The sequence below is a fragment of the Mustelus asterias genome, chromosome 17 (genome assembly GCF_964213995.1).
Source record: "Mustelus asterias chromosome 17, sMusAst1.hap1.1, whole genome shotgun sequence".
In the NCBI taxonomy this organism is placed as follows: domain Eukaryota; kingdom Metazoa; phylum Chordata; class Chondrichthyes; order Carcharhiniformes; family Triakidae; genus Mustelus; species Mustelus asterias.
In genome coordinates, this window is record NC_135817.1 from 18,033,084 (window position 1) to 18,054,778 (window position 21,695).

A 21,695-nucleotide genomic window follows, 5' to 3' on the forward strand; every position below is an offset into this window, starting at 1 on the left:
GAAAGCTTTGGAACTCCTCCCAACAGCCTCGCAGTTGGTCCAGTGTGGGCGACAGCCCCTCCTGCATTCCCTGGCTCTGTTGCTGCATCTCCAGCAGCTGAGGGAGAAGTGATCTCAGAGGCCCAACATGTAGCCTGGGGCCAGCTGAGTCCTCGCCTCTGGCAGGCCCCTGCATGCCAGAGGCCTCAGACGTTCCCTTCTCCAACAGATATGCTCACCAGAGAGTGACCCAGAAGCCTCACCACTAATTAGACACACCGACGTGTCAATATCTGGGATGGTGAGTTGTGAGTTGGAAGCCGACACCAAAACTGTGTCACCTTCTGAGGTCCTTCACCCATATCCTCCGAGGACTCATTTGAGCTGTCTTGACCAGGATGGGCAGGAGCTGCAGTAGGGGCCAGAGGTCCAGAAAGTCCCGGAGTGTCCAGATGTGTCCCTGCAACACAGGACACAAGGTTAAGTGCAAGGGAGGGAGAGGAATCCGGGCTGCCAAACACGTGATTCGTATTTCTCCATTGAACATAGAACAAACCACCAAAAAGATTATATCACAGGAACAGGCCCTTCGGCCCTCCAAGCCTGTAGCGACCAGGCTGCCCATCTGATCTGTTACCCCCTACCCTTCCAGGGACCATGTGCCTCTATTCCCATCCCATTCTCATAGCTGTAGAGATATCCCTTAAAGGTCACTATCATATCTGCATCCATGAATCCCCCTGGCAGCGAATTCCAGGCACCTACTACTCTCTCTGTGCAAATAAACATGCCTCGTACATCTCCTTTACACCTTGCCCCTTGCACCTGAAACTTGTGGCCCCAAGAAGTTGCCTCAAAGTGAGTGGAGGAATGACAGGTGCTCATGTCTTGATGGCAGCCCGACCATGCTGTCGCTGACAGCCCGTGTCTCCCCTTCCCTTGGCAACTCCAGCACCCGCTCCTCAAAGAGGGTGAGGACCCGGAGGTCTGGCCCACCATCCCCTGTCTTCACCCTCTCACAGTTGTTATGGTCGGTCTTCTCCTGTGGAGACTGAAGGAGCCATGAAAGAAATGATGGCGTGACTCCTGCAGAGTATCACGTGGTGGCCCTTAAAGGGCAAGCGCAGTGGGGCTCTTGGGGGGATAGGAAGGAAGTGCTTGAGGGTCAGGAGCTGGAAGCATGCAGGGTGCTGGGGATGGGAGGATCTGGGGGAAGATGCAAGATCAGATTCAGCACTCACCCTTGCTGCACGGATAAGGTCATTGACTTTTTTCTGGCCCTGCTTCCTGGTTTGAGGGGGGCCAATACCCTGGCACTGACCGAAGCGGTGACTTCCTTCCAGGCCGCATTTCCATCAGCCCCTCTGGGTCTGCGTCGTCCTGGGGGGAAGAGGGTGTCCCGCCTCACCTCTGCTTCATCCAGTAGCTTCCCCAGGTCACCCTCAGAAAATCAGGGGGCTGGTCGTGCACACATTTTGTGCAGGAATGCCTTCCTGCCTGTCCATTCTTGTGTTTTTAATGGAGCTGCCCCTCATTAGGGCAGAACAGCTGCAGGCAGTTTGGCAGAACATTCCAGCAAGTTACATGCAGTTTGCTTGTTAGCATTGAGGGGAAGGCAAGTGAGCACTTGCAGGTGTGCTGATGGGGAGGGGGGATGGGGGTGGTGGATCAGTGCCTCAATACTGGGGACAGGGGAGAGAGAGGGAGGTGTCACACAACCATCAGAGTCTGGGGGAGATGGAGGCCTTGTGCAGGAGGGTCCAGGGTGGGGATGAGAGGGATCACCCTGCCTGATGTCTATATGGGGGGGGCGGGGGCGGGGGGGTGGGGGGGGGGAGTGTGGATCTCTCTGCCTGAGATCATTGGCGGGGAAGGGGGGGTCCGCTGCCACTCTGCCTGAGATCAGTGGGGGGTGGGGAAGGGGGGGACCCACTGCCACTCTGCCTGAGATCAGTGGGGGGTGGGGAAGGGGGGGTCCGCTGACACTCTGCCTGAGATCAGTGGGGGGGGGGAGGAGCCCGGGATTGTTCTGGGTGGCGGATAAGTGAGAGGATAAGGGGTTCAGTAATGTTGTGCGGGGTGGGGCAATGTCTGTGGGGCCAGGGGGAAGCATTATCCGGCCCAGGAGCAAAGTGGTAGGAGCGCGTTATTCGATCATTTTGTTTCTGCGCATGCGCAGTTGGAGGCGCTGATCGGAGCTGCAGGGTTTCAGGCACGATAAGCCCCGCCCACAGGCTTGTGCAGCTCGATTCGAAATCACTGATATTTTTGCAGGCAGAGTGCGTATGGAGGAGCCGGAGAACGGGTCTAAATGTCGGATCTGAAACACTCCCAGATTCAAGTCTGCCCAGCAATGGTAAAATAGAGCCCCGTGAAGGGATTAAAACAGAAGTATGATAATTTTGAAGGATTTTTGGAATTGTGGTCAGAGCTATGTCCACTGGCACACAGGGATGCTTGCGCACAGGTTAAGTCCCTGTGTTATTGATCAACAGTAACCATCTTATTGTATGAAGATTAGTTTACATCTTGCTTGGAAAGATCAACCTTGGTGAAGACAATAACAGATGTAACACTTCTCCAACTTTGTAACAGCACAGTAAAATACTTGTATCAGGGAGCGGATGACAAACTTGGAGCTTGGCCATGGCATGACTGGAGTCTAACATTATGGTCTCTCCATGTGAGAGACACTCACAGGCTGTGTTAGCCTGTTGAAAGCAGAGCCAGAGAATGACAAAAAGGATTGTTTTTTGCCAATTCACAGGCAAATTGAGAGCTAATATGAACACATGGAGTAGGAACAAATGTAGGCCACTCGGCCCCTTGAGCTGAATGATCTGTTTGTGTTGAATTCCACATTCCCATTGTGATGTTAGTGTACCTTGAAGTTTTTAAAAATAAATCATGATCTCTGCAGTCCTCATAGTCAGTGTTTCTCAGCTCACAGCCTTAGCTGCTGTTATTATTTGACTGGAGATGTCCTTTTATTGCTGTTTTAGCGGGGGTTAGTTTATTTTTATTGGATGTTTAAGTCTCTGCATTGTTAGGAAAAAAAACTGGTTGGCATGTTGGGTGATATGAGTTTTTTTTCATTTTCAGTTTGGAGCTGCAGTTTAAGTTTTACTTTTAGAAGGGGCATTAAACTGAAAAGAAGTCTCTTCCCTGCTTTTGGAAATTCTGCTAGTCATCTGAAACCAAGGTCTTGTCTTTCTGAAGGAAGGAATCAGCTGTTAGAGTCATAGAGTCATAGAGGTTTACAGCATGGAAACAGGCCCTTCGGCCCAAATTGTCCATGCTGCCCTTTTTTTAAAAAAAACCCCTAAGGTAATCCCAATTGCCCGCATTTAGCCCATATCCCTCTATACCCATCATACCCATGGAACTATCTAATGGCTTTTTAAAAGATAAAATTGTACCCGCCTCTACTATTACCTCTGGCAGCTTGTTCCAGACACTCACCACCCTGTGTGTGAAACAATTGCCCCTCTGGACACTTTTGCATCTCTCCCCTCTCTGCTTAAACCTATGTCCTCTAGTTTTAGACTCCCCTACCTTTGGGAAAAGGTATTGACTATCCAACCTGTCTGTGCCCCTCATTATTTTATAGACCTCTATAAGGTCACCCCTCAGCCTCCTATGCTCCAGAGAAAAAAGTCCCAATCTATCCAGCCTCTCCTTATAACTCAATCCGTCAAGTCCCGGTAGCATCCTAGTTTAATAATATCCTTTCTATAATAGGGTGCCCAGAATTGCACACAATATTCCAAGTGTGGCCTTACCAATGTCTTGTACAACTTTAACAAGACATCCCAACTCCTGTATTCAATGTTCTGTCCGATGAACACAGTCAGAGTTTTAACAACACCAGGTTAAAGTCGAACAGGTTTATTTGGTAGCAAACACCATTAGCTTTTGGAGCGCTGCTCCTTCGTCAGATGGAGTGAAAATGTGCTCTCAAACAGGTCACAGAGACACAGAAACCAAGTTACAACTTGATTCCTTACTCCACATCTTGACCGATGAAACCAAGCATGCCGAATGCCTTCTTCACCACTCTGTCCACCTGTGACTCTATTTTCAAGGAGCTATGAACATTTACCTCTAGATCTGTGTGGAGATTGCACATTCTCCTCGTGTCTGCGTGGGTTTCCTCCGGGAGCTCCGGTTTCCTCCCACAGTCCAAAGATGTGCGGGTTAGGTTGATTGGCCATGCTAAAATTACCCCTTAGTGTCCTGGGATGTGTAGATTAGAGGGATTAGTGGGTAAAATATGTAGGGATATGGGGGTAGGGCCTGGGTGGGATTGTGGTCGGTGCAGACTCGATGGGCCGAATGGCCTCTTTCTGTACTGTAGGGTTTCTATGATTTCTATGATTCCTATGATCTCTTTGTTCTGTAGCTCTCCCCAACGCCCTACCATTAACTGAGTAAGTCCTGCCCTGGTTCAATCTACCAAAATGCATTACCTCGCATTCGTCTGAATTAAACTCCATCTGCCATTCGTCATTGTTGGTGACTTGCCTAGAGTCCCTGGTGTTTTGGGAAGCTGTTCTGACTTCAAACTGTTCTGAGCCTATCCAGAAAACTGCAGACTTCATCCAAAGGTCTCAAGTCCAGTATCAAATGAGCATTAGTCTTTGTTATGTTAAACCTGTGAAAATGGTCTTTTGTCAACAGGATTGGTTTGATAGACATTAGATATATTTGTTATCGATTATACATTATAGTGGTTGTTTTGTTTGTAATTGATAAGGGTTCTTGCTATACATATTAACTACATTCTTAAATAAACTTTGTTTGATGAAAGCTCCCTAGTGAGTCATTTGAATCATACCTGAAGTGAAACATATCATGCTTATCCTAGCCAAATTCAAGAGGCAAAACCTATGATCCAGGCGGGCTCCATAAAACACTTTGAAGTTTCTGACCTGAACACCATCTACCCCTGTTAACCTTTGATATCTTTACCTAACAACAAACTATCTACCTCTGCCTTAAAAATATTCAATGACCCCCATCTTCCTTGCCTTCTGAGTTCCAACAAAAAAAAAATTCTCCTCATCTGTCCTATCATCCCTAATTTTAAAACTGTGCTTCCTGGTTCCGGACTCACCACAGGAGGAAGCATTCTTTCAACATCCACCTTGTCAAAACCATTCAGGATCTTATATACTTCAATCAAGTCACCCCTCGGTCTTCTAAACTCCAGAGGAAACAAGCCCTGTCTGTTTAACCTTTCCTCATAAGTTAAGGCGTCAAGTTAACATGTAAAGAACATAGGAACGTAACAAATAGGAGCAGGAGTAGACTGTACAGCTGTGCTCTCCTCCTCCCATAACTCTTGATTTCCCTGTTGATCATGTATCTGTCTAACTTAGCCTTGACTAATGTCAATGACCCAGCCTCCACTGCTCTCTGGGAGAGAGAATTCAAACATTAAAGATCCTTTTGAGAGATCCTCATCCGAGTCACAAATCGGAGACCTCTTATTCTCATACCATGTCCCCAGGATCTAGATTCCCTCGCAGGGGGAAACATCCTCTGAGTATTCACCCTGTATAACCTCCTCAGTATCATATGTTTCCACAGGGTCACTGTGAAGAACACAAGCTTGTTCAGTTTTGTGTAGATTAGTCCTCCTCCTATCATTGCTCCATGATTGGTTCTGGTGGGACATATCCCCTTCCCCCAACACGATGAGGGACGTTGTAACTAGGCAAAGTTTAAGAAAAGGTTGCATATAAAATATTACATTTCTACCTTGTGGAATACATGACTTTTCATCAATTCCAAGTGCATAGCCGTCTACACAGGTACACTTGATACGGTCTCGCTGGACCCGACAATAATGCTGGCAGCCTCCGTTTTCCAGACTACATAGTTTTGGGATTTCTGAAAGGCACCAAACATGAATCATGAAGCAGATATAGCGAGACAGATTTAACTCCAGGTTGGGTTAATTTTTGGGGTTGGTGGTTGTGGGCAGGGTGGGAGGGAGTGAAATCCTGGTGGAAACTCACTCACTAATCCAAAAATCAGGTCTCCCACCCACATTAACTTTGGAGCTTTCACTTTGTTGCAGATCTGCTCACTTCCAGCCAGTCCCAGCAGGAAGCGACACCAAGGCCCCATTTCGCTATGGCTTTCCCATATATTCATTACTTGCCATAAGTTCCTTGCGTGGAGCCTTATCTCATCAAGTGACCTGTTAAAATTGCAGGCATATCCTAGCGGCAGAGTGGCACAGTAGTTAGCATTGCTGCCTCACAGCGTCATGGACCCGGGTTCAATTCCAGCCTTGAGTGACTGTGTGGAGTTTGCACATTCTCCCTTTGTCCACAGTCCAAAGAAGTGTAGGTTAGGTACATTGGCCATACTAAATTGTCCCTTAGTGTCTAAAGATGTGTAATTTAGGGGGATTAATGGGGTAAATATGTGAGGTTATGGGGATAGGGCATGGGTAAGGTGCAGACTCGATGGGCTGAATGGCCTCCTTCTGCAATGAAGGGATTCTATCATATGTAAAGATGAATCCTCTTAATATTGGTTGCTGTGAAACGTTTTCCACTCTGCCAAACCTGCGAAGGTTCAGGAGATGCCTGACCAGGTGAGTTTTAAATGGGACATTAAGTTTCAGTGTGGGTTCAGAAGGAGCAGGAAGAGTGTTCCTCTGGATTTGACAAGGACACCTTCCTCGCAGACCTGCACCCCGCCCCCCCACCCCCCACCCCACACTCTCCCAACAGAAATTTTACCGCCCCACCCACCGGAGGAATTGGAGCAGGTGAGGGTGGACAATGGGAAAGTCTGTTGACCTCGGGTGGGATTTTACGGTTTCAGGATGAGTGAGGCTGCAAAATTCCACCCCACTCTCACTGCTCTCTCCTCCAGAAACCCCTCCTCTCCACCTCCGAATCTTAACATCTACCTGATGCAAATAAATCCACTTTCAATGATTGGTTATGAACAGTTCTCTCATGGAGCTTACCAACTTCACAGTTGATGCCTTTGTAGCCCTGTTGGCAGAGGCACTCATACCGCCCAACACCATCACGACAGGAGCCACCATGCCTGCAAGGACTAGATTCACACTGATCCCCATCTGTGAGAGAGAACAATATAACATTCACCTGAAAAACATTTGTGAAATTCACCTCAGTGATTCTCACATTCCCTCAGGGTAGGAGTGTTTTGGGAAAATACATTACAATAATTGAGATAGACAGGAAATGGCTGTTTTTTAAAGAAATAGAACATGGTCTACAACAAATAAATATTCCCCAAAACCAATAGAAAGCTGAGTCAACAAAACAAAAGAAATTAACTATTGCATTAAATCAAAGGAATTGACTTATAAGAATGTGAGAAAAAATGTTAAGCCTGAGAATTGGGAACAATTTAGAATCCAGAAAAGGAGGGCAAAGAAACTGATAAAGAAAGAGAGAATATGAATGCAAACTAACAGGTAAGATAAAGGCAAACTGTAACAGCTTCTTTAAGGATGTGAAAAAGAAAAGATTAGCAAGGCCAAATGTGGGTCCATTACAGGCAGAGATCAGAGAATTTATATGGTGAATAGAGAAATGGTGGAGCAACTAAACAATTACTTTGTGTCTGTCTTCATGGAGGAAGATACAGAGAACGGCCCAGAATAACTGGGGAACCAATGGGCTTGTGAGAATGAGGAATTGAAAGAAAGTAGCACTAATGAAGAGCTAGTGCTCAAAAATATAATTAAATTGAATACTGATAAATTCCTCAAGCAGCTGAGCTACATCCTTGAGTTTGAGATAAAGAATGTGTTGGTTATCTTTCAAAATTCTATAGATTCTGGAAAGGTTCCTACAGACTGGAAAGTAGCAAATATTACCCAGAAGAGAGAAAATGGAGAACTACAGACCTTTAGTTTGATGGCAGTGGTAGGAAGAATAGTAAACTGTATTATAAAGGATGTGATAAAAGCAAAATACTACGGGTGCCGGAACTTTTCTTCAGAAGAGTCACATGGACGAGAAACATTGGGGCGATTCTCCCATCCCGGCGAGCACGTTTTTTGGCACATCGGGATTGCATGCGTTGGGAATGCATCCACGTCTCCCAGACCCAGAGAACAGGTGCAGTCAGCCCGCACTGGAAACCGGCAGGAAGAGAGGGAAGTCATTTAAATAGTTTTTAAAATGTATTTTAAAATCTCATTATTGGGCCCGGCATGGAATTCTCCAGGCCGATAGCATCTCCCACCCCGCCAGGAGTATTTAACTCCGGCAGGGTTTAGAGTAGCTCCCCACTTGCGGGGAACTAGCAGGAGACACTGCCAGAGTGAAGGGGTGGGCAATCGGGGCCCCCCCCCAGGGGATTGGGCGGCAGGGGGGTGGTGCCCCTGGGCATGGGCATTCTGGCAGTGCCAGTCTGTGCCCCCTGGCACTGCCCAAGAGGGCACCGGGCATTGGGCAGTGCCAAGGGGGTGGGGCCAAGGGGGCATTGCCCGAGGGGGCAAGGGGTGGGGCATGGGGTGAGGCCTATTGTGGGTGTTGTTGAGGGGTGGGGCCTATTGTGGGTGTTGTTGAGGGGTGGGGCCTATTGTGCGCAGGGCCTAGTAGGGGTGGGCTGTCCCTCTGCCACTCTGCATTGGGATGGTTGGAGCTGGAGGGAGACCAGCGATCGGGACAGGCTGGGGGAGGTGGTCTGCCGGTGGGGGGGGTGGGGGTCTGCCGGTGGGGGAGTCTGCCTCCCAGAGGTGGGGGGGGGGGGGATGGTCTGCTGGGGAGTCAATGGGGGGGTCTACCAGGGTGGGGGGGATTTCCACTACTAGGGGGGAGGGAGGGGTGGGGGGAAATAGTTGGACGTGGGGGGGGGGTCGGGACTGGCCCGGGAATGCTTGTGCAACTCGGTCGGGGCTGGAGGAACAGCACTGCGAGGGTTCCGGGTTGGCCAGTGTTCGGGGAAACTGACAGATCGGGACCACTGCGCATGCACAGAGTTCTGGAGCTGTCAGACTCTGGTGTGAATAGGCCCCTCACCCCGGGTTTTTACTGAGATTCATAATTGTGACTTTTGCACTGCACAGAGTGTGGGAGTTCAGGTCTGAAGTTGAACTGAAAAAACAGTCGTGATTTACACCAGTTTTCTTACCAATTCAGCACTTTTGGGAGAATCACCCCCATTAATTCTACTTCTCTCTCCACAGCTGATGTCAGACCTGCAGAGTTTCTCCAGCATTTTCTGTTTTTATTATAAAGGATGTGATAACTGAACATTTGGAAAATAATGATATGATTGGGCAGAGTCACCATGGCTTCATGAAAGAGAAATCATGTTTGACAAACTGCCTGGAGTTTTGTGAAGATGTTGGCCAGAATTCTCCAGCTCGCTGCACACCCCCGCCCGCAGCGTGGGGAGACATCAATGGGAATTCCCATTGGCAGCGGTGGGACCAGAGAATCCCACCACTAGCAAACAACATGCCCACGTCCCACTGGTGGGAAACACGCAGCTGGGAGGCCAGAGAATCTTACCCGTTCCCTGTAGCATAGACATAAGAACATAACAAATTGGAGCCAGAGGAGGCCATTCAGCTCTTTGCGCCCAATCTGCCATTCAATGTGATCATGGCTTCTACTTCACTATTTTCCTGTACTATCCCTTGATGAATTTAATATATAGAAATCTATCAATCTCAGTCTCAAACGTACTCAGTGACTGAGTCCCCACAGCCTCTGGGCAGAGAATTCCAAAGACTTATCACCCACTCCTGGTCACTCTATTATAGAAAGGATATTATTAAACTGGAAAGAGTGCAGAAGAGATTTACTAGGATGCTACTGGGACTTGATGGTTTGAGTTATAAGGAGAGGCTGGATAGACTGGGACTTTTTTCCCTGGAGCGTAGAAGGCTGAGGGGTGATCTTATAGAGGTCTATCAAATAATGAGGGGCACAGGCGAGCTAGATAGTCAATATCTTTTCCCAAAGGTAGGGGAGTCTAAAACTAGAGGGCATAGGTTTAAGGTGAGAGGGGAGAGATACAAAAGTGGCCAGAGGGCAATTTTTTCACACAGAGGCTGGTGAGTGTCTGGAACAAGCTGTCAAAGGTAGCAGTAGAGGCGGGTACAATTTTGTCTTTTCAAAGAGTCATAGAGGTTTGCAGCATGGAAACAGGCCCTTCGGCCCAACATGTCCATGCCGCCCTTTTTTTAAAAAAAACCCCTAAGCTAATCCCAATTGCCCGCATTTGGCCCATATCCCTCTATACTCATCGTACCCATGTAACTATCTAAATGCTTTTTAAAAGACAAAATTGTATCCGCCTCTACTACTACCTCTGGCAGCTTGTTCCAGATACTCACCACCCTGTGTGAAAAAAGTGCCCCTCTGGACACTTTTGTATCTCTCCCCTCTCACCTTAAACCTATGCCCTCTAGTTTTAGACTCCCCTACGTTTGGGAAAAGATATTGACTATCTGGTTGATCTGTGCCCCTCATTATTTTATAGACCTCTATAAGATCACCCCTCAGCCTTCTACGTTCCAGAGAAAAAAGTCCCAGTCTATCCAGCCTCTCCTTATAACTCAATCCATCAAGTTTAGCATCCTAGTAAATCTTTTCTGCACTCTTTCTAGTTTAATAATATCCTTTCTATTATAGGGTGTCCAGAACTGTACACAGTATTCCAAGTGTGGCCTTACCAATGTCTTGTACAACTTCAACAAGACGTTCCAACTCCTGCATTCAATGTTCTGACCGATTAAACCAAGCATGCCGAATGCCTTCTTCACCACTCTGTCCACTTGTGACTTCACTTTCAAGGAGCTATGAACATGTACTCCTTGATCTCTTTGTTCTGTAACTCTCCCCAGTGCCCTACCATTAACTGAGTAAGTCCTGCCCTGGTTCAATCTACCAAAATGCATCACCTCGCATTTGTCTAAATTAAACTCCATCTGCCATTCATCAGCCCACTGGCCCAATTGATCAAGATCCCGAAGCAATTGGAGATAACCTTCTTCACTGTCCATTATGCCACCAATCTTGGTGTCATCTGCAAACTTACTAACCATGCCTTCTATATTCTTATCCAAATCATTAATATAAATGACAAATAACAGTGGACCCAGCACTGATCCCTGAGGCACACCACTAGTCACAGGCCTCCAGTTTGAAAAACAACTCTCCACAACCACGCTTCTGTCAAGAAGCCAATTTTGTATCCATTTAGATACCTCACTCTGGATCCCGTGTGATTTAACCTTATGCAACAACCTACCATGCGGTACCTTGTCAAAGGCCTTGCTAAAGTCCATGTAGACAACATCAACTGCACTGCCCTCATCTTATCTTCTTGGTTACCCCTTCAAAAAACTCGATCAAATTTGTGACACGTGATTTTCCACTCACAAAGCCATGCTGACTTTCCCTAATCAGTCCTTGCGTCTCTAAATATCTGTAGATCCTGTTTCTCAAAATGCCTTCCAACAACTTATCCATCACAGATGTGAGGCTCACTGGCCTGTAGTTCCCAGGCATTTCCCTGCAGCCCTTTGTAAATAAAGGCACAACATTTGCCATCCTCCAATCTTCAGGCACCTCACGCGTGACTATCGATGATTCAAATATCACGGCTAGGGGACCCGCAATTTCCTCTTTTTAAAAAGCATTTAAACAGTTACATGGGTAAGAGGGATATGGGCCAAATGCGGGCAATTGGGATTAGCTTCGGGGTTTTAAAAAAAAAATAAGGGCGGCGTGGATAAGTTGGGCCGAAGGGCCTGTTTCCATGCTGTAAACCTCTATGACTCTATGATTCCTCTCACAGTCCTGAACAACCTGCCCCTTATTCTGAGACTGTGTGCACTGATTCTAGACACCCCAACTAGGGGAAACATCCTTCCTGCATCATCCCTGTAGAGCCCTGTAAGAATTGTCTATATTTAAATAAGATCAACTCTTATTCTTCTAAACCCAGAGAATAAAGACCCAGTCTATTTAATCTTTCCTCATTGGTCGATTCCTCCATCCCTGGAATTAGTTTGGCAAACCTTTTTTCACACTCTCTCTGGAGAATATACCTTTCCTCAGGTAAGGAGATAAAAACTGCACACAATCCTCTCCAGGCGTAGTCTCACCAAGGAAAATAGTTTCACCCAGAAGGAATTGGGAATTTGGAACTCATGTAAGGGAAATTGTACTGGATATTGTATGAGTTTAGTATGAAATTCAGATTCACTTGTAAGGGAAATTGTACTGGATATTGTATGAGTTTAGTATGGAATTCAGATTCATAGGTTTTAGTGAAATAATAAAGCAGATTTAGATAAGTAGTGAAAATGGATATGTAACCTAAAGTAACTTCGTGTGACCTAATATAATCAAGTGTAGTCGTTAAGGATGAGATTTCTAAATTCTTGGAAGTGCAGGGTCGGATTAAGACAAGTCAGCATGGATTTAGTAAGGGGAGGTCGTGCCTGACAAACCTGTTAGAGTTCTTTGAAGAGATAACAAATAGGTTAGACCAAGGAGAGCCAATGGATGTTATCTATCTTGACTTCCAAAAGGCCTTTGACAAGGTGCCTCACGGGAGACTGCTGAGTAAAATAAGGGCCCATGGTATTCGAGGCAAGGTACTAACATGGATTGACGATTGGCTGTCAGACAGAAGGCAGAGAGTTGGGATAAAAGGTTCTTTCTCAGAATGGCAACCGGTGACAAGTGGTGTCCCGCAGGGTTCAGTGTTGGGGCCACAGCTGTTCTCTTTATATATTAACGATCTAGATGACGGGACTGGGAGCATTCTGGCCAAGTTTGCCGATGATACAAAGATAGGTGGAGGGGCAGGTAGTATTGAGGAGGTGGGGAGGCTGCAGAAAGATTTAGACAGTTTAGGAGAGTGGTCCAAGAAGTGGCTGATGAAATTCAACGTGGGCAAGTGCGAGGTCGTACACTTTGGAAAAAAGAATAGAGGCATGGACTATTTTCTAAACGGTGACAAAATTCATAATGCTAAAGTGCAAAGGGACTTGGGAGTCCTAGTCCAGGATTCTCTAAAGGTAAACTTGCAGGTTGAGTCCGTAATTAAGAAAGCAAATGTAATGTTGTCATTTATCTCAAGAGGCTTGGAATACAAAAGCAGGGATGTACTTCTGAGGCTTTATAAAGCACTGGTTAGGCCCCATTTGGAGTACTGTGAGCAATTTTGGGCCCCACACCTCAGGAAGGACATACTGGCACTGGAGCGGGTCCAGCGGAGATTCACACGGATGATCCCAGGAATGGTAGGCCTGACATACGATGAACGTCTGAGGATCGTGGGATTATATTCATTGGAGTTTAGGAGGTTGAGGGGAGATCTGATAGAAACTTACAAGATAATGAACGGCTTAGATAGGATGGACGTAGGGAAGTTGTTTCCATTAACAGGGGAGACTAGGACGCGGGGGCACAGCCTTAGAATAAAAGGGAGTCACTTTAGAACAGAGATGAGGAGAAATTTCTTCAGCCAGAGAGTGGTGGGTCTGTGGAATTCATTGCCACAGAGGGCTGTGGAGGCCGAGACGTTGAGCGTCTTCAAGACAGAAATTGATATGATCAAAGTGGAGGAACTAGAGAAGTAATATAGCAATCACTAATTAAGGAAAGCAGACAATAGTCACTTAAGAAAACAAGGAAGACTGCTCGGTGGTTCAACTTAATAGTGGACCATAAACCAGCAGAGAGAATGTCTTTTCTGCTAAACACATTAGTGGACCATAAATCAGCAGGGGGATGTCTTTTCTTCTAAACACATTCGCCTTAGCTTACAAAACCACGATTATTGTACAAACAGAAAAGTTCAGATAAGAGCAAGAGTTATAACCACCATGGTTTAAGAAACGAAGAGATATAACAGGGAACGACCAAATGCAAAGAAAACAGATAAAGGGTCAACTAAAATTAATGGTGGCCAAAGAAAGATAGGGCTGTAGGGTAAGATTACAACCAAGGACAGGCTGTAAAAGGGAGATAAGGATCTTGAGATAGGAGGCTGAAATGTACATAAAAGATTGTAAGCCCAAGGGCTCTTTGGAGTGTTCCGGACGTTCCCGACTTTATCTCTTGTGTTGAGAAATAAAGTCTATTGCTTGGAAGATCGCTGCTCAGACTCTCTGTTTTAATTGATGTGAATAAATTGTCGTCCTGGGGAACCACGACACTCACTGTCCGAAAGGATGGTGGAGGCAAAGAGCCTCAGAACATTAAACCAGTATTTAGATGAGCACTTGTGATACCAAAGCATACAAGGCTATGGGCCAAGTGCTGAAAATGGGAGTAGAATAGTTGGATGGTGTGCCTTTGACTGGCAGAGACTCGATGGTCGGAAGAGCCTTGTTCTGTGCTGTAGATCTCTGGTGACTCTATATAGTTGCCAAGGCCAAGGAGAGAAATCACTGGCCCGAGTGTTTCTCCTGGCTCTAGGCCCATTATTCCCCACTTTGACCCTTCTCTCAATTGTGTATGATATTGTTTCCCCTTTCAGGATTCAATAAGCAATTTAACAATCTCAGAAAGGTCCTCGAAATACAGTGGCACATATTGTTGGCATCTGGTTACAAATATCAGGGACGATTCGCCCATCACGACCCCCAACTTTTCTGGCGGGTTGGGCTGAGATGCACATTTCGGCATTTTTCCGGATTTGTGCATGCGCCGGGAACATATGCGCATCCCTCAGAGCCACAGACCAGTCGGAGTCCAGATCATGTTGGAACTGGCGGGAAGACAGGTAAGTGATTTGAATCTTTTTTTAATGTAGTTTAAATGTGTTTTGCATTTCATTATCGGGAACTTGCCGGTCCCAATAGAATCTTCCACCCCGCCAAGAGTGCTTCATTTCGGCGGGGTTTAGAGTAGCTCCCCACTTTCGGGGAACTAGTGAGAGACCCTGCCGGAATAAAGGGGGGGCAATCGGTGTCCCCCAGGGGGTCGGGCGGTGTGGGTAACTACCCCCCTTAGCATGGATACCCTGGCAGTGCCAGCCTGTGCCTCCTGGCACTGCTTAAGGGGCAATGTGCCCATGCCCAGGGGGCACCTTGGCACTGCCTGCCAGGGGGTGTAATTGGATTCTGTTTTATCAGTAATCTCACAGGATAGAAAGATAAAATGACTTCTGAGCAACAAAGTGGAATGATTGAATGACATGGGGCTTCACTATCAATGAGAAGCATTGGAACCCTTATGTTTCTCTGTGAAACACAATCTTTAAGAGGCCAGAGCACAAAGACTGAATGATTCATAATGGTACCTGTGTTTTCTCAATTGGAAAATATGAAGACTCTGATGATTGCTGCTTCTTACTACAAATATTCTCAATATCTACTCTCAACACAACTTTATTACAACATTTCAACACCTCAAATGACTCATAAAAGTGCCTAGATAGAGTGGGATAATAGGTAGTTTGACAAAAAAGCAAGATTTAAGTCAATGGAAAATACTCTTGAGAACCCTGAGTAGTGTAAAACAGATTAGTGATTCACTGTGAGCACATCACAAACTCCTGACCTGGTAATTTCATCACACAAAACCTGTTAAACTTCATTAGCAACAAAATAAACAGATTCCAAGCAGACAGGAAGGAGTTGGTAGGTTAAAGGAACCGTGGTGCACGAAAGCTGTGCGGGACCTAGTCGAGAAGAAAAGGAAAGCGTACAAAAGGTTTAGAGAGCTTAGCAAAGATAGGGATCTAGATGAGTATACGGCTTGTAGGAAGGGACTAAAGAAGGAAATTAGGAGAGCCAGAAGGGGTCACGAGAAGGCCTTGGCAGGTAGAATTAAGGAAAACCCTAAGGCGTTCTATAAATATGTGAAGAGCAAAAGGATGAGACGTGAAGGAATAGGGCCTATAAAAGGTGAAGGCGGGAAAATCTGTACAGAACCAGTAGAAATGGCAGAGGTGCTTAATGAGTATTTTGCCTCGGTTTTCACAGAGGAGAAGGACATGGGTGGATGTACTGTGGGCTTGCGATGGACTGAAAAGATTGAGTATGTGGACTTTTACAAAGAGGTTGTGCTGGAATCTTTGAATGGCATCAAGATAGATAAGTCGCCGGGTCCGGATGGGATGTACCCCAGGTTACTGTGGGAGACGAGGGAAGAGATTGCAGAGCCTCTGGCGATGATCTTTGTGTTGTCGATGGAGAAGGGAGAGGTGCCGGAGGATTGGAGGATTGCGGATGTCGTTCCTATTTTCAAGAAGGGGAATAGGGATAGCCCAGGAAATTACCCACCGGTGAGTCTAACCTCAGTGGTTGGTAAGCTGATGGAGAAGATCCTGAGGGATAAGATTTATGAGCATTTGGAGAGGTTTAGTATGCTCAAGAATACTCAGCATGGTTTTGTCAAAGGCAGATCATGCCTTACGAGCCTGGTGGAGTTCTTCGAAAATGTGACTAAACACATTGATGAAGGGAAAGCGGTAGATGTGGTTTATATGGATTTTAGCAAGGCATTCGATAAGGTCCCCCATGCAAGGCTTCTCGAAAAAGTGAGAGGGCATGGGATCCAAGGGGCTGCTGCCCTGTGGATCCAGAACTGGTTTGCCCAAAGGAGGCAGAGAGTGTGTATAGATGGGTCTTTTTCTAATTGGAGGTTGGTCACCAGTGGTGTGCCCCAGGGATCTGTTCTGGGACCCTTGCTGTTTGTTTTTTTCATAAATGACCTGGATGAGGAAGTGGAGGGATGGGTTGGTAAGTTTGCCGACGACACGAAGGTTGGTGGGGTTGTGGATAGTCTAGAGGGATGTCAGAAGTTACAGAGGGACATAGATAGGATGCAAGACTGGGCGGAGAAGTGGCAGATGGACTTCAACCCAGATAAATGCGTAGTGGTCCATTTGGCAGGTCAAATGGGATGAATCATAGAATCATAGAAACCCTACAGTACAGAAAGAGGCCATTCGGCCCATCGAGTCTGCACCGACCACAATCCCACCCAGGCCCTACCCCCATATTTACCAACTAATCCCTCTAACCTACACATCTCAGGACACTAAGGGCAATTTTTAGCATGGCCAATCAACCTAACCCGCACATCTTTGGACTGTGGGAGGAAACCGGAGCACCCGGAGGAAACCCACGCAGACACGAGGAGAATGTGCAAACTCCACACAGACAGTGACCCAAGCCGGGAATCGAACCCAGGTCCCTGGAGCTGTGAAGCAGCAGTGCTAACCACTGTGCTACCGTGCCGCCCTCTGTGCTACCGTGCCGCCCTTCATGCAAACAACATGAAGGAGTACAATATAAAGGGAAAGACTCTTAGTACGGTAGAGGATCAGAAGGACCTTGGGGTCCGGGTCCATAGGAGTCTAAAATCGGCCCCGCAGGTGGAGGAGGTGGTGAAGAAGGCGTATGGTGTGCTGGCCTTTATCAATCGAGGGATTGAGTTTCGGAGTCCGGGGATAATGATGCAGCTATATAAGACCCTCATCAGACCCCACTTGGAGTACGGTGCTCAGTTCTGGTCGCCTCATTACAGGAAGGATATGGAAAAGATTGAAAGGGTGCAGAGGAGATTTACAAGGATGTTGCCTGGATTGAGTGGCATGCCTTATGAGGATAGGCTGAGGGAGCTCGGTCTTTTCTCCTTGGAGAGACGTAGGATGAGAGGATACCTAATAGAGGTATATAAGATGTTGAGAGGCATAGATCGGGTGGACTCTCAGAGGCTTTTTCCCAGGGTGGAAATGGCTGCTATGAGAGGACACAGGTTTGAGGTGCTGGGGTGTAGGTACAGGGGAAATGTTAGGGGGAAGTTTTTCACACAGAGGGTGGTGGGCGAGTGGAATCGGCTGCCGTCAGTGGTGGTGGAGGCAAACTCAATAGGGTCTTTTAAGAGACTCCTGGATGAGTACATGGGACTTAATAGGATGGAGGGTTATAGGTAGGCCTAAAAGGTAGGGATATGTTCTGCACAACTTGTGGGGCCGAAGGGCCTGTTTTTATGCTGTAGTTTTCTATGTTTCTATGTTTAACTGCAGATACGATTCCACAAGATAATCACAAGATAATTATGGATGACAAATGCCATCTAGTCGAGCTCATCTCTTCCATCCAATGGCATAGAAACATACATATTAGGAGCAAGAGTAAACCATTTGGCCGCTTGAGTCTGTCTGCCATTTGATAGCATTTCCTACATTACACCAGTGACTAAAAATCAGAAATATTTAATTGACTGTAAAGTGATTTGGGCATTGTGAAATGTGCTGTAGAAATGTAGGTTTTGTCTTCCTTACATTAAAACTACATGCAGTCGTCAGAATGACTAACAATGGTGAAATTGGAGGACTAATGCTGATTGTCTATGGATAATTTCTATTTTTGAATAAATCAAAAAAAACAATCAAATAAAATGAGAAACTCAAAGGAGAATTAATCACAGAGTCGATATTAGCAAAGAAATCTTCATGTTTTTAAACATTTATTGACTTTGCCCAATGTTAGCATTATTTTCTAAATGCGGTTATCTCATCCTTTATAATAGATTCTAGCATGTTCCCTACTACTGATGTTCCTCATTTTTTCTATTCTTCCTTTCTTTAAATAGGGGGGTTACATTTGTCACCTTTCAATCTGCAGGAACCATTTCAGAGTCTATAGAATTTTGAAAGGCGAGGTGGCACAGTGGTTAGTACTGCTGCCTCACAGCGCCAGGGACCCAGGTTCAATTCTGGCCTCAGGTCACTGTCAGTGTGGAGTTTGCACATTCTCCCCGTGTCTGCGTGGTTTCCTCCGGGTGCTCCGGTTTCCTCCCACAGTCCAAAGATGCTTGGGTTTGGTTGATTGGCCATGCTAAATTGACCACAGTGTCAGGGGATTAGCAGGGTAAATAAGTGGGGTTACGGGAATAGGGACTGGGTGGGGTTGTGGTTTGTGCAGACTCGATGGGCCAAATGGCTTCCTTCTACACTGTAGAGATTCTATGATTCTATACTTTCAATCCCATTAATCTGTCTAGTACCATTTTTTAAAAAAAAACTAATATTAACATCTTGCAGTTCCTTGTTCAAACTAGTGCCTAGTCTGGGAAGTTTTTAGGACGCCCCCCAGGAAGACAAACAGAAAGGCTGGAACTTTCCAGCTGTATTATTTTGCAGATAAAGGAGAATCAGTAGATGTGGTGCATTTAGATTTTCAGAAGGCTTTTGATAAGGTCTCACACAGGAAGTTTGTTATCAAAATTAGAGCATTGGGAGGAATATATTGGTATTGATTGAGAATTAGTTAACAGGCAGAAAACAGAGAACAGGGATAAACGAGTAATTCTCGGGACAGCAGGCTGTGACTAGTGGAGTTTCACAAGGATCAGTCCTGCACCCATAGCTGGTCGCAATCTGTATAAATGATGTGGATGTGGAGACCAAATGTAATAATTCCAAATTTAGTGATGAAACAAAACTAGGTGGGAATGTGAGTTGTGAGGAGGATGTAAGGAAGCATGGACAGACTAAGTGAATGGATAAGAACAGGGCAGATGGAATATAATGTGAAGTTATCCACTTTGGTATAAAAACAGAAAGGCAGGGTATTTCTTAAATGATGAGATGTTGGTAGGAAGAGTATACTTGTCATTGAGGGAGTCCAATGGATGTTCACTAGATTAATTCCCAGGAGGGCAGCATTGTTTAATGAGGAGACATTGAGGACAATGGACCTGTAATCTCTAGAATTTTGAAGGGCACACAAGTACACAGGTCCCTAAAGGCAGCAATTCAAATAGTCAAAGTTGTAAAGGAGGCACATGGAATGCTGGCCTTCATTGGCAGAGGTATAGAACATAAAAGTAAGGATATAATGTTGGAATTGTATAGAACACTGGTGAGGTCACAACTGGAGTGTTTTGTGCAGTTCTGGCCACCACATTACAGGAAGGACGCAATTGCTTTGGAGAGAGCGCAGACGAGGTTTACAAGAATGTTGCCAGGGCAAGAAATGTGTAGCTATGAGGAGAGATTGAATAGGTTGGGGTTATTTTCCTTGTGTTATGAAGGGGGAAGTTGATCTCCTCTCTGAGAACTAACACTCAACCACTCAAAGAGAAGTACCTCCTTTCATAATCTGTTAAAGAGTGTGTGAGAAGGGGTAAAATCTGCACTTCAGTAACTTTTAGTGATTAAATCAAAATAACTACCTGACACATTCTCTGTAAAGACAATAAGTAACACTTTATTCATCAAACTAACAATGAACAGGTTAACTAAACTATTAACAACCCAAACAAAACACTATTCTAATGGAATGCTTTATAGATAAATACAATTCCCACTTATTAACAAAATAGAATTTCTGGTCACTCTCAAAATATAACCAGGTTTTATCTTCCGAAATCTTGCCTTTTTATCTTCTGTTTTCACTATTTTCTGTTGGTACCTTTACGATTTAGATGAGGCTTTCTTTTAAGACATAAATGTGGCTGTTACACTGTTAGAGACAGTTGTTGGCTATGTCTCTCTCTCTCTCAAGCTATGAACTGTGGCAGATGCAGTTTCTGGGTGAGTCAGTGGCTGCCTGGCTCTCTGGAGCTTGGAGCTGGTCCTTATATCCCCGATGACATACCAAAATCCCCACAATAGGATTGGTTTACAGGTTATCAAAACATCAAATTCAAATCTGATAGGCTGCTACTATTCAAATGCCTAGTTTAAACTGATTGGGCAAACTTCGAAAACAACCTGTTGTCTTGGCAGCACTACTGCCTAGGCTCGCGATTCAATGTTTCAGTCTGTGTACAGCATACACCTGCATCTTTTAACTCTCTAAGCATAGCAAAAACAATTACCTTTTTTAACAGACCATGTAATTTTACACCTCTTAGCATTTTTAAAATAATTTTACAAACACTAATTTCACAACATTTGGAACAAAGAAGGCTGAAGGGTGATTTGATTGAGGGGTACAAAATTATGAGGGGAAGAGATAGAGTGGGCAGGATAAAATTGTTTCCCCTGATGAAAAATTCTAGAACCAGGGGACATGATTCAAGATAAGTGGCAGAAGGTGTAGAGGGAACATGAAGAAAACATTTTTTTAATGCTGAGGGTAATGGGTGTTTGGAATTCACTACCTGAGTTGATGGTGGAGGCAGAGACCCTAAATTCTTTTTAAAAGTACCTGGATCTGCACCTTAAATGCTGTAAGCTACAGCGCTATGGGCCGGGTGCAGGAAGGTGGGATTAGAAAGTGCACCTGGGTGTCCTCGGGCTGGCATGGACAAGATTGGCCGAATGGCTTCATTCTGCGCTGTAACTTTACTATTGTTCTATGACTGCACAGTGGAGGGTGCACAGTAGCACAGTGATTAACACTGTTGCCTCACAGCATCAGGGACCCGGATTCGATTCCAGCCTCGGGTGATTGTGTGAAGTTTGCACGTTCTCGCCATGTCTGCTTGGGTTTCCTTCGGGTGTTCTGGTTTCTTCCCACAGTCCAAAGATGTGCAGGTTAGGTGGATTGGCCATGCAAAATTTCCCCTTTGTATCCAAAGCTGTATAAATTCGGTGGACTAGCGGGGAAAATACATTGGGTTATGAGGATAGGGCCTGGGTGGGATGCTCTGTCAGAGAGTCGGTGCAGACTCAATGGGCCAAATGGCCTTCTGTACTGTAGGGATTCTATGATCCTATGAATGAGTGATGATCTCATTGGAACTTTCAAATTTCTTCCAGAGTGTGAAATGGAGGAT

The 21,695-nt window shown here is 45.7% G+C and overlaps 1 protein-coding gene across 1 annotated transcript in view; it reads right to left on the reverse strand.

The window, feature by feature from the left end:
- The window catches only part of LOC144506354 (coagulation factor X-like), a 151,177-nt gene that overhangs the window by 63,301 nt on the left and 66,181 nt on the right, over positions 1-21,695 (reverse strand). Inside the window, exons 4-5 of the mRNA XM_078232348.1 lie at positions 6,971-7,084; positions 5,743-5,874 (exon numbers count right to left, since the gene is read on the reverse strand). Of these exons, the coding sequence (XP_078088474.1) occupies positions 5,743-5,874; positions 6,971-7,084 (246 nt within the window). The remainder of the gene's footprint in view (positions 1-5,742; positions 5,875-6,970; positions 7,085-21,695) is intronic.